Consider the following 12,184-nt stretch of genomic DNA (forward strand, 5'->3'; position numbering starts at 1 on the left):
TTTTCATAAATGACTTAGATAAGGGACCAGAAGGAGAACCCATCAAATTTGCAGATGACACTAAGCTGGCAGAAATACCCTAGATCAGTGATGGCTAACCTTTTTGCTATCAAGTGCCAGGAGGGGGGGCAGAGGTGGTCGCCCATAATTCTATGCACCCCATCCCCGCACATGCGTGTGCGACCCCCCTGGTCCTGGCACACAATGGCCCGGTAGGCCCGTTTTTTTCTTTCACCTGGCTTCAGAGTCTCTCTATGAGTCTGGGGAGGGCAAAAATGGCCTTCCCCATTCCCCGGAGGCCAGAAACGGCCCGTTTACCAACTTCCAATTGGACAGGAAGTGACATTTTTAGCTCTCCCCGGCCTCCAGACTACTAGAGAAGCAAAAAAGTCACTTCCTGTCCAACTGGAAGTTGGTAAATAGGCTGTTTCTGGCCTCCAGAGGGCCTCCGGGGGGGGGTGGGAAAGGCAGTTTTTGCCCTCTCCAGACTCATAGAGAGGCTCTGGAGCCAGGTGACAGAGAAAAATGGGCCTTCTCCACCACATCCAGGCCCTCTGGAGGCAGGAAACAGCCTATTTCCCCTACTTCTGGTGGACCCACTGATATGGCTACGTGTGCCACCTGTGGCATGCGTGCCATAGGTTCGCCATAGGCTCCAAATCCAGATGCATCTCAACAGACTTGAACATTGGGCCCTATCTAACAAAATGAAATCAGTGTAGAGAAAAATAAAGTCTTACACTTAGGCAAGAAAAACCGAAAGTACAAATATAGATTAGATGAAATCTGGCTTAATAGCAGTAACTATGAGAGGGAACTTGGGAGTCCTAGTAGACAATCAATTAAATATGAACCAGCAATGTGCGGCAGCAGCCAAAAAAGCCAATGCAATCCTAAATTGCATTAACAGAGGGATTGAATCAAGATCATGTGAGGTACTAGTACCGCTTTATAAAGCCTTAGTAAGGTGATACCTAGAATACTGCATCCAGTTTTGATCACACCACTATAAAAAAGATATTGAGAATCTAGAAAGAGGGCAGAGAAGAGCAATAAAGATGAATAGGGCCTGGAGACTAAAATATATGTAGAACGGTAACAAGAACTGGGCATGGCTAGTCTAATGAAGAGAAGGCTCAGGGGTGATACAATATCAGTGTTCCAATATTTGAGGGGCTATTACAGAGAATAGGGGGACAACCTATTTTCCAAAGCACCCGAAGGCCAAACAAGGAACAACGGATGAAAACTGATCAAGGAAATTTAACCTAGGGATAAGGAGAAATGTTCCGACAGTGAGAATAATCAACCAATGAAATAGCTTGCCTTCAGAAGTTGTTGATGTTTTATCACTGGAGGCTTTCAAGAAGAAATTGGACAGCCACTTGTCAGAAATGGTATAGGGTCTCCTGCTTGAGTAGGGAATTGGACTAAAAGAACACCAAGGTCCCTTCCAACTCTGTTATTCTGTTATTCTATCCTATATGAGATAGCTACAGATATAAAGAGCACAAAAATGCGGAAGTATCACTGCTAAATAAGCTGGAAAATAAGATATTGCAATAATATATTGCAATGCATGGATGCTAAAGCTGAAAAAAATTAAGGGTAACTGAAACAAATGCAATTGGCAATCACAACACATTTTGGTGTAATTCAACCAAGTCCATTCAATGCTGGTTTATAATCCAAGGTACTGAAGTTCCAATTAAATATATGTGTTATATGTGTTACTCAAAATAATCATTACATGTTTTATGATGGTGGCGCAGTGGTTAGAGTACAGTACTGCAGGCTACTTCTGCTGACTGCTGGCTGATTGCAAATTGGCAGTTCAAATGTCACCAGGCTAAAGGTTGACTCAGCCTTCCATCCTTCCGAGGTTGGTAAAATGAGGACCCAGATTGTTGGGGGCAATAGGCTGTCTCTGTAAACCGCTTAGAGAGGGCTGTAAAGCACTGTAAAGCAGTATATACGTCTAAGTGCTATTGTTATGGTATTTGGCCTGCAAAGTGAGTCAGACTCCACTTGTTCACTAGATAAGAGCAAAGAAAGTGTTCTGCATCTCTCTGCTAGCATCTTTTCCAGTTCTATTTTGGTAGCCCAAACTTTTCTAGGATGTTAATGATGTTTTTATGTTCTAAATTTCAGGTTGGAAGGACAGACAATTCTATCTGCAGCTTAATAAAAACAGAGGCATGTTCTTCACTGTTTTATTCCGCAATGTAACCTACCTCCTCCCTAAATTTGCAATCACATATTTCTAATCATATATCATAAGCAAATGCTGCAGTGAAGTAAAAGGTAGCTAATCAACATTTTAAATGCAGAAAAGGCTGGTGACTGAGCTTTGCTCCTTGATCACTGAATCGTTTCAAATGCTGACATTTAAATTCTTTCCTGGTTGCTGCCACAAAACTTGTGGCAAACTGGGCAAAACCTGACTTGACTCTGCATACCATTGGTGAACGAGGCATGACTTCATGTAGTAGACCTTAAGTGCTATTTGAACCAAAGACCATGTGACAATCTAAAATAAACATGCTCCAAATACCTCTAAATTCTGCACTCTGGGAAGCCATTGTGGAAACCACTGTTCATACCCTTTTATTTGAAGGGCTGAGGTTGAATCATAAATCGGGTGGAAAAATCAGCAATAAAGTGAAATACAACAGTATCTTAAGATTTCACTCACTATAAAAAATACTGTAGGCGCACAATCTAACTTAATTTTAATCCCATAATTGTTTATATAAAATAGAAGTAATTTCAGCTACAAGGCTGTTGTCACTTTTCCAACGCGATGCAATTCAGAAAAAGAAAAGACGACTATTATATCCCCGGATGTCATTTTAAAAGCTGCGCAAGGCCAAAGATGGGACTTAGTTCTACATTAACTTTCAAAAGATAAGGACGGACGCTTGCATTGCAAATTAGGAGGGGAAAAAATTGTTCCTTTTCCTGGAATCACCTCTTGATCCAAGACAATTTGCCAAGTAACAGTAAAGGGATCAAACATGGGATAGAGTGGTCATGTGCTTGTTTCAAGGCTCTGTGCAACAAGTGCTGATGGAGGCTGTGCTACTGGGGCTTTTCATGGCTGCTAAATTCTGTACCTAAAATTGCATCAACCTGCCTCTCCTCACCACTTGGACATGGGGGCTGGGAAACGTCAAGTACCTTCTGAGCCCCTCTTGTTTGAACTGTCCTACCTCTTCTTCTTCTTCTCTGGGCACAGGAAGCAGGAGCAACATAAGTGCATCGAAAGATTTACCTGCCAACAATCACAATTCGTCCCTCCTGGGTAGGATTCATGATGGTGGAGAAGCGCAGAGCCTTCGGCAGAGGACGCGGGGCTTGGCAAAGAGGACACCCTCTGGGCCACTTGGGCCACCTCCCGTTTCGTTTAAAAGGGAACGCGTCCTCCCCACCCCCACCTTCTGGGATGTTACAGCCACTTCCATTGGTTGCCAGAAAAGGATGGCTCCTATTGGCTGCCCGAGTGCCCCAAACAACTGCTCGAACCCGCGACTCCGAAGAGTGACCCGACACGTTCACATAATTATTATAGGATTAGAGTCGACACGGGGAGACGCCTCGGGATCAGGGAGCCGTGTCGCTCATGACTATTTTCTGTCCTTCCGACTGGTTCCGGTTGTAAATCTGCGGAGAGCGACCGTGTCTTAGAAGCCACCCCATTTTCGACTGTGCTTTTTCTCCCTCCATTTTCCCTCCCCCTTTATCCGCCTTCCTCCTCTTTCGGAAAAACCAGGGATCCGAACCTTATTCTTTGCTTGAGGGTTTTTGGCACATGCCCTCAGCCTGGTCCTCTCCACATGTTGCTATAGGACCCAGATCCCATAATCCCCGACTCATTAATGTTTGGGGAATGAAGGGAGTTCAAGTCAACGGAGCTGAAGGTATCAAGTTGGAGAGGTTTTTTGGTTTTTGCTCTTCTTTTCCGGGTGAGCCAGTGGAGGATCGGGATCCATCCAGGGCGTGTCTCGAGACAAAAGATCAGAGAGCTCACTCGATCACTTTCCCTTTTCTGGGTCTCTCTGCCCTGGGAGTCATGGACCCAACAGAGTCAATGTCGACCCGCTGCCACTTTTGCTTGTCCTATCTCTGGGAGTCACTGGGAACACAATCAGACCTTGTGAGTCCGATCCTCATATTAAAACTAAGTGACTGTGAGTTTCCAAAAAGGAAGCCATTCATCATGCTCTGAATGTCAATGATGGAGGTGCCAAGTCGTAAGAACAGGATATGAACAGATCCTACAGGGCTTTCTTTCTCCTTCCTTCCTTCCTTCCTTCCTTCCTTCCTGGAAAGAGATTGCCAACTTTTATTTGGGAACAATATGAATTTAATTGCCATTATTTTAAAGTTTGCTTTATGTTGTTCTGGAGTTACAAGTTCAAGAGCGCTTCAAGCAAAATTATGTTGAAAGAAAGATAAGCCATGGGAAAAGCAAAGGCGTTAAAGATCACATGCTGACATAATTAGCAAGATTTCAAGATTGGATGTGTGGATGGTTATAATTTGAAAAAAAAATAATTAAAGCTTGAGATGCATAAAAATAATAAAATACTAATGCTGAACAATTAAAACATTGGTTTATTAGTAATATACAAATTTCAATACATTTAATTTTATCTTGATTAGAATATGAGCTGCAATTTCCATTTTCAGATTGTTAAAATATTAGAAATTTACCATTTTATTTTAAAATTTTATGTTTTAATTTACTAAATTAAAAAATCCCCAATCTATAATTATATGATTATGTAAATTTTATTTGAGTTTAGAAAAGCTTAGCCTGCTATCCACTTTTGATCTTCTTCCATCAAAGTTTAAATAAGTAGCCCTGTTAATAAAACCAACCCAAGTAAAAAGTTGTTGTTATACATGCCTATTGTAGCAAAAGTCACACTGAATTCACTGCAATTTACTCCTGGCAGAAATATTTAATTGCATACTTTTTTGCACATAAGATTGTAGATAGTATTAAAACAAAACTTGAAAATATTGTAGCAAGTCTATTCCTATTCTAATTATCCTAGAAAAAAATTATGAGGAGCATTTTCCAGGTAAGAAGTCTAGAAAAATGAAAAAGCCTTAGAGGATCTGCAAATAAAAGATAATGAGAAGTTGTCTTCCAAGGGAAGGGATTCATGGGGTAACCACTTCTTTGTAGGCAGATTCTTTTTCATTTAGAGAAAGCTTTATCATGCAGACAAGTATGTTTAATCCACTGATGAGACAGGAGGAGAAAGTGACACTAAAGGGTATCATGAGCAAATATTTACACTGATTGTCTACTGATAGGCCTTCATCAACAAGGCTTTATACACCAGCTCTGTATGCTGTACAATACAGAGATATTACTTTCCTTCTTTTCATTTTCATGTGCCTAAATAATTGCAAAATGAGGAGCCATTAAAAATTATTTTTAAAAATGTACTATTGCTTGTTTGTGAACTTTTTTTTTTCAAAAGTGATCTTGATTTTCTTAGCTTTTTAAAAATACTTTTAAAATGTGTTATTTTTATACACCAGTAATTTTTAAACCATATCCTATATGAGTACTAGTATGTCACATGAAATACATTGGATTAAATAAGATTATAGAAGCAGTGAATTGTCCATAATGTAGATGTGTAAGAAATTAACCTAAAGTGCAGTCTGGTAGCCTTCTTACTAAACTGGTACAGTTCATTAAGAATTTTAGCAGGAATAATAACAGGAAAAATAACTGATAGAAATGTGAGTTTTCCATTTAGATTTGTTCCTATTCTTACAAATAAACCTCTAGGTTTATTTCAAGAATAAACTTTTTCAAGATATTAGTAGTACGCATCACCATTATTTTATTTTGTAGAAGCTAGTGATATTTGTTTGTCATTTAACGATCATGGTGGTTTAATGCACCATTTCGGCTATTTGTCCCTTTATGTAGCAGGCATGCAACATTTCACTCAGCAAATTATACATAAGGAGACAGATTTGGATTTGATTGCACCCCACACAACTGCTTTTAAAGAACAAATTCCACTAAATAGCATCAAGTTGTGCAATTTTAGTTGCACAATTGCTTTCTAGTTAAATAATTATAAATGTGTTTAGTGATTTAAGAGGTGTGTCTTCAGTTATTAATCTTACATAATACTTGTGGAATTTAAAAAAAACCCATCCCTTTAGCAGAATTTTATTTCTCATTATAAACACTGCCCATTTTCAGTAAGCCAATAGAAAGATGCAACAAATGAAAAAAGATTTTCTCAAGTTGAACTTGACTTCTGTTGACTATATCAGCATGTCCATATAGTTTCTTTAACAACATTGTGAAAATGATTTGCCATTGCTTTTTCAGATTGTTTATTTTTTACTAATTCACAGCCCTGGAATTTTCTGGTTGTCCCCTATCCAATGTCTAACCAGGTCTAACACTGCTTAATTTTTTTAATCAGCCAAGACATAATCCCTTATTCCCTCCACAAATATATTTGTACTACAGATATATAGAAGTTTAATAGTATTCCCAGCCAACATGATGTATTGGCTGGGGCTTGGTGGAATAAAAAATTTGAGAAAAATACTGTAAATCAATATTTATTAGCTATTCTCTGAAACGCTCCTTACTTTCTTTTTTTAACCTCTGCTGCCAGATTTCTAGTTACGACTCACCGCTGGCAAAAAGGACGCTGCTATAATTGTTCAGCGGGAGCTTCGTTAGTGGTTACTGCGCATGCTCGAATATTTTCTTCCTCCTAAAAACAGCGTTCTTGTTCCTTAGCAACCTGAAGTGATGCATTGTGGGCTTGAGAGTCCAGGCCCTATATTTCAAAACAACGAGGGTCGCTTTTCTCCTTTGGAGCCGCTTTGTTTAGGAAGAGCCAAAGAAAAAAGCCGCGTTAATGGGCGGGAGGCTTAGGTTATTTGGGAGATAGCGGGACACGGAAAAATTCCAAGTATGCTGGCGGTGGCTGTTAAGAATTGTTTTAAGAAAGGATTTGAGCCAATTAACATCCTTCCTTTTTTCCTGCATTTTTACAGATTCTGATCGCTTCCATCACTGCTGGAGCTCTCGACCTTGGAACGGCTCAGCCAGGTGAGCATTAAATCAAAACTCTCCGTCTGTTGCTTGACAGAAGTAAACGATTGGAGAATCGCTGGAGGCAGTTAGGCTTGTGCAATCAATCAATCAATCAATCAGAATAGAGCTGTAAAGAACCTTGGAGATCATCTAGTCCAACCCCCTGCTCAAGTCAGGGAAGGACTTTCTATTTTTTATTTATTAAACTTGTATACTGTCCAACTTCCAGTGACTCTGGACAGCTCACAATTGTTAACCACCAAGGAATTACAATGAAGACTTTTCCTTCCTAAAATCCATTTGTCATCTAATGGTTAAAGAATCATATCTAGGATGTGGTACTGCATCCTGGTGATTGGATAGTGGCTAGATATGAATTTGGGAACAGAAATGGCTAGAAGTATCTTTTAAGAATCTGGCTACAGCCTTGTGTGGGGTTTGCAGAATTGTTCTCCAGCCTTTTTTTACATGGAAATCCCTTCGAAGATGATCTGATTTCCATAGTTGTTGGAAGTTATGCAGTATGATTCTGTGCCAGTGGCTGCCAATATCTGATCCTAATTCAGGGGGCTAGCCTAAATCTATAAACTTTGGGATTGCATAAATGGAGAAACATACTCACCATACAATCTGGTTTTGAACATCTGCCAGAAAAATCAGCTTGATTTATATTTGGGGTTAGTATCCCGGCACCCTGGTGCCCATTTTAGTGCTGGTGTTAATGTGAGATTTTAATGAGGTATGATCAATTTTTTTATTATTTTTGAAATGAGTTTCGGATATTACTAACAGGGCAGTGATATAACAGCTCATGAGAAGCACTTGCAAATATTAATAGAATGAATTATACTTTCCAGAATTACTGCCTGAGAAGTGTGTTTGTGATCACATACGCAGACTAAACTTCAGACCTCTGACACTAATTTTGGAATAAGTTCTTTTAAATTCAATAGACTAGCTTCTGAATTGTAGTGTTAAGATTACTGTCTTATACTGTACTTGTTTTCTTGAGAATCAGTTTGGTGTAGTGGTTAAAGGATCAGGATAGAAACTGGGAGATTGTGAGTTCTAGTCTGCTTTAGGCATAAAGCCAGCAAGGTGACCTTGTAGTCTCTTCCTCTTAGCCCTAGGAAGGAGACAATGGCAAACCGTTTCTGGGAGGGGAAAAAAACTTGCTAAGAAAACTGCATGGACTTATCTAGGCAATCTTCCACAATCAGACAAGATTGAACAGAAAGATAAAATGTGTTTTCTTAAGAGAAAGATTATGTCAGTGGGGCTTCTTAGTGAATAGACATAAAGCTGCATTCTCTTACCATTTGCTGTTTTGCTGCTGCATCATAATGAAAACTGGACTCTCAGTGTCTTGGCTTCTTCTCTTATTCTTTCTTTCACACGCACTGTGGAATAGATGCTTAAAACTGTCCTTGTTGACAATTTGTCTCAAGAATGTATGAAGGAGTACTGAGAAAGAGAAGGAAAAAGAGAGCAGTACTTGGTCTACAGACTTCAATTGTGATTTTACAATTTTTGACTGGAACATTCTTGACGTTGTCATTTTCAGGCATAACTTGCAGGGTCTGATAGATATTTACTGATTGCTAAAACTGAAAGTCAGCATTTTGACACCTTTAATATTTCATAGATTAAAATGATGAAAAATGTCCACCTGGCACCCGAAGCAGATGAAGATGATCTTTATTCTGGTTATAATGATTATAACCCTACTTTTGATACAGAGGTAAAATATACTACATATTTACCCATTGTTTTGTTCTTTTGCGTTGTAATATTATTAAGGCACAGAAAAAGAATAAAAAAAGAATAAATTAAAGGTAAGAAATAAGATAAAAAGAAACAAAATTTGAGCAAATAAGGTTTGCACAAATACAAATATATAGTAAATTTGATAAAACATATTTTAAAATTCAGTTGAATATCATAGGATTCCATAGATGAGTTTTATCATGCTAAGGAATAGTAGTAGTATAATATAATAATAGTCTATTTTAATAGTCTCCCTCAACACTCAAAGTAGTAAAGAGGAAGTAACTGCCAACAAAAGTGCGTATAGTCAAGGCTATTGTTTTCCCAGTTGCAATGTATGGCTGTGAAAGTTGGACCATAAGAAAGGCTGAGAACTGAGGCCTTTGAACTCTGGTGCCGGAGAAGACTCCTGCAAGTCCCTTGGACTGCAAGGCGATCAAACCGGTCAGCCCTAGAGGAGATCAATCCTGACTGCTCTTTAGAAGACCAGATCCTGAAGATGAAAGTCAAATACTTTGGCCACCTAATGAGAAGGAAGGACTCACTGGAGAAGAGCCTAATGCTGGGAACGATTGAGGGCAAAAGAAGAAGGGGACAGCAGAGAATGAGGTGGCTGGATGGAGTAACTGAAGCAGCAGGCGTGAACTTAAATGGTCTCCAGAGGAATGGTAGAGGACAGGAAGGACAGGAGGAAAGTTGTCCATGGGGTCACGATGGGTCGGGCACGTCTTCGCAACTAACAACAAAAGAAGAAGAAGGAATAGTAGTTGGCATGTATCTGTCATTTGTACAGAAACATAAATAAATGTGTAGTATAAATTTAATCCACATGATGCATTTTAATATAAAAATATACAAATGCAAGATAAATATATATGCTAATACATGCAATTTTTAAAAGAAAAATGCTATTTAATTATTTTAAAGTTAACATTCATAGTTCTGTGTGTTTTTCTAGGATTTAGAGAATGATCCAGCTTTTCAACAGGCTGTGAAAACTAGCCATGGTAGAAGGCCTCCAGTAAGTTAAAAATTACAAAGCATCTGTGTAAGCATTTACGAAACTTCTTCAGAGCCACAGTTCTTTTATGATATTTTTAACTTAGTCCCACGTCTTTGTTTACAGTACTTGTTTAAGGTACTTTAAGGACTTAAAGTAAGTCCTTCCTTGTTTTACACTTAATGGAATAATATATATGATGTTGTTCTTTAGCTGTTTGCTTCTACTTTTTAAAAAGTTCCTCTGCCAGGGTTTTTTACTTTTCTAAAACATGTATATGAACACATACCTGCACAAACATGGATAACATGTATGTCAATACTGTAACATAACAGCAGCAAAATGTTCTGATAATCATTCTGGTATTCCAGACTAGATGTAAAGACAATGCATTTTCATTAACTACAAAATGCATGCAATAATTAGCCAATTAAATAAAGTCAGTGGAGGAAATCATACAAGAGCATACATATTGACTTTGACAGTGAGAAATAAAGGGCCACTAGTCCATTCCACATAGCCAGGCAAAAACAGAATTTTTTAAAATATAAAAAAAATATTACTAGCTGATCACTTAGTTGGATATTTTGGAGATCAGATCTCCAGAATAATTGCATACCTACAGAGGACATATATCAGTTAGTTCATTAATGCTGATAATTGATCAATTAATTATATATTCATTTTAATAGATTTATATGACAGCCTCTCTTCCTAGTGTGATTCTGGTGGTTAACAGAACACATAACACAAAAAATTGAAAGAATAAATAACAATAATGACCCAGAGTAAAAAACATATGGCAACTCAGGAAGCCACTCAACCAACACATTATGGGGCTCACTTTACCTCGTGATTCCCCATGCCAGAAAAACAACTAAGTCTTGAGGACCTTTATACTTACAATCGATTCCGCAGTGGCACAGTGGTTAGAGTGCAGTACTGCAGGCTACTTCTGCTGATCATCGGCTGCCTGCAGTTTGGCAGATCGAATCTCACCAGGATCAAGGTTGACTCACCTTTCCTTCCTTCTAAGGTTGGTAAAATGAGGACCCAGATTGTTGGGGGGAATAGGCTGACTCTGTAAACCGTTTAGAGAGGGCTGTAAAGCAGGGGTCTCCAACCTTGGCAACTTCAAGACTTTGTGGACTTCAACTCTTCCTCCGCTTTGCTGGCTGAGGAATTCTGGGAGTTGAAGTCCACAAGTCTTAAAGTTGCCAAGGTTGGAGACCCCTGCTGTAAAGCACTATGAAGCCGTATATAAGTCTAAGTGCTATTGTTATTGTTATTCTCCTTTGCTTACCTGTTCAATAATGAACACAAATGGAGATTTTATCCTTGATAGGGCTTCGGAGATAACAAAAGTTATCTTCAAAAGTTTGTGCCAAAAGTTCAAAGCAGCAAAGTCAAGTTTTATTTGAATCAGACTCAAGTCCTGGGAACTTCTTTGATGTTTCCATGCATTTTCCTTGGCAAATGATCACAGTGGGTTGCTTATGGGATGTTTTTCAACTTCTATGTTTACTCTATGCTTTTCAAAAATGATACTAAAACAGTATTGACAAGTTTGATGTAATTTTATAGAGATAAGTATATAATTTCATTGTAATTATACATAGTAATTATATCTAAACTACTGCATTTTAGTTCTAGTAAAATTAATGCTTAATTAACACTTAATTCCTTTTTACAAGCTTACGGCCAAAGTTCCAGGTACATCAAGTACACGGACTTTAGTTACAGGGTATGTGGTAAGTTGTTATGCTCTGCATATTTTTCTCCTGCTCTTCTTTCTTTGCTTCTGCTTTTTCACCAACAAGACATACTAAGTGCAAAGTTCCTGATCCCAGACAGCCTGTGAAATTACGTAGCTCTCATATTTTGAATGCTCACAAGAAGGACTAAAAACCTGAAAGGGAAAAGCAAAGTTCCTCAGTTGAGGGGTGATATCTCTTGAAAGCTAGAGAGAAAGGCAAAAAATTACTTAGGGATAACTATTTCAGTAATTTGAAACAACACGTCCCATTTTAGAATGCATTAAGTCACATCACGTATTGGTAGTGGAAAGGGAAAAGGGAAACAATGCAACATTGTTAGGTTGTCGAAATCAGGAATAATCAGAATATAAGACAGCCTTCCAATCTTTATTCTCCAGATTTGTTGGAAGTTGGAATAATCAACCAGTAGTAGTTATGACCATCCTGCCTGAGAATTCTGGAAATTACAACCCTGTAAATGTATGTTCGCCAAGTTGGGGAAAGTTGTATCCTATGAATGAAGAGAGCTGGAAAATGAAACTACAATTGAGAAACACAAAAGAC

General features: G+C 38.5%; 2 protein-coding genes across 3 annotated transcripts in view; one reads left to right on the forward strand and one right to left on the reverse strand.

The window, feature by feature from the left end:
* Positions 1–3,434, reverse strand: part of CRYL1 (crystallin lambda 1) — a 47,715-nt gene extending 44,281 nt beyond the window's left edge. The window contains exon 1 of the mRNA XM_058185342.1: positions 3,275–3,434. Within this exon, the coding sequence (XP_058041325.1) occupies positions 3,275–3,315 (41 nt within the window). The 5' untranslated portion in view covers positions 3,316–3,434. The remainder of the gene's footprint in view (positions 1–3,274) is intronic.
* A 3,407-nt stretch (positions 3,435–6,841) lies between these two features.
* Positions 6,842–12,184, forward strand: part of IFT88 (intraflagellar transport 88) — a 46,651-nt gene continuing 41,308 nt past the window's right edge. The window contains exons 1-5 of one of the 2 annotated variants that reach the window (XM_058185339.1): positions 6,842–6,971; positions 7,057–7,111; positions 8,742–8,837; positions 9,822–9,884; positions 11,558–11,614. In XM_058185339.1, coding sequence (XP_058041322.1) covers positions 8,748–8,837; positions 9,822–9,884; positions 11,558–11,614 — 210 coding nt within the window. In that variant the 5' untranslated portion in view covers positions 6,842–6,971; positions 7,057–7,111; positions 8,742–8,747. The remainder of the gene's footprint in view (positions 6,972–7,056; positions 7,112–8,741; positions 8,838–9,821; positions 9,885–11,557; positions 11,615–12,184) is intronic. The other variant, XM_058185340.1, reaches the window with a different exon arrangement.

Source organism: Ahaetulla prasina, chromosome 5, assembly GCF_028640845.1.
Source record: "Ahaetulla prasina isolate Xishuangbanna chromosome 5, ASM2864084v1, whole genome shotgun sequence".
Classification (NCBI taxonomy): domain Eukaryota; kingdom Metazoa; phylum Chordata; class Lepidosauria; order Squamata; family Colubridae; genus Ahaetulla; species Ahaetulla prasina.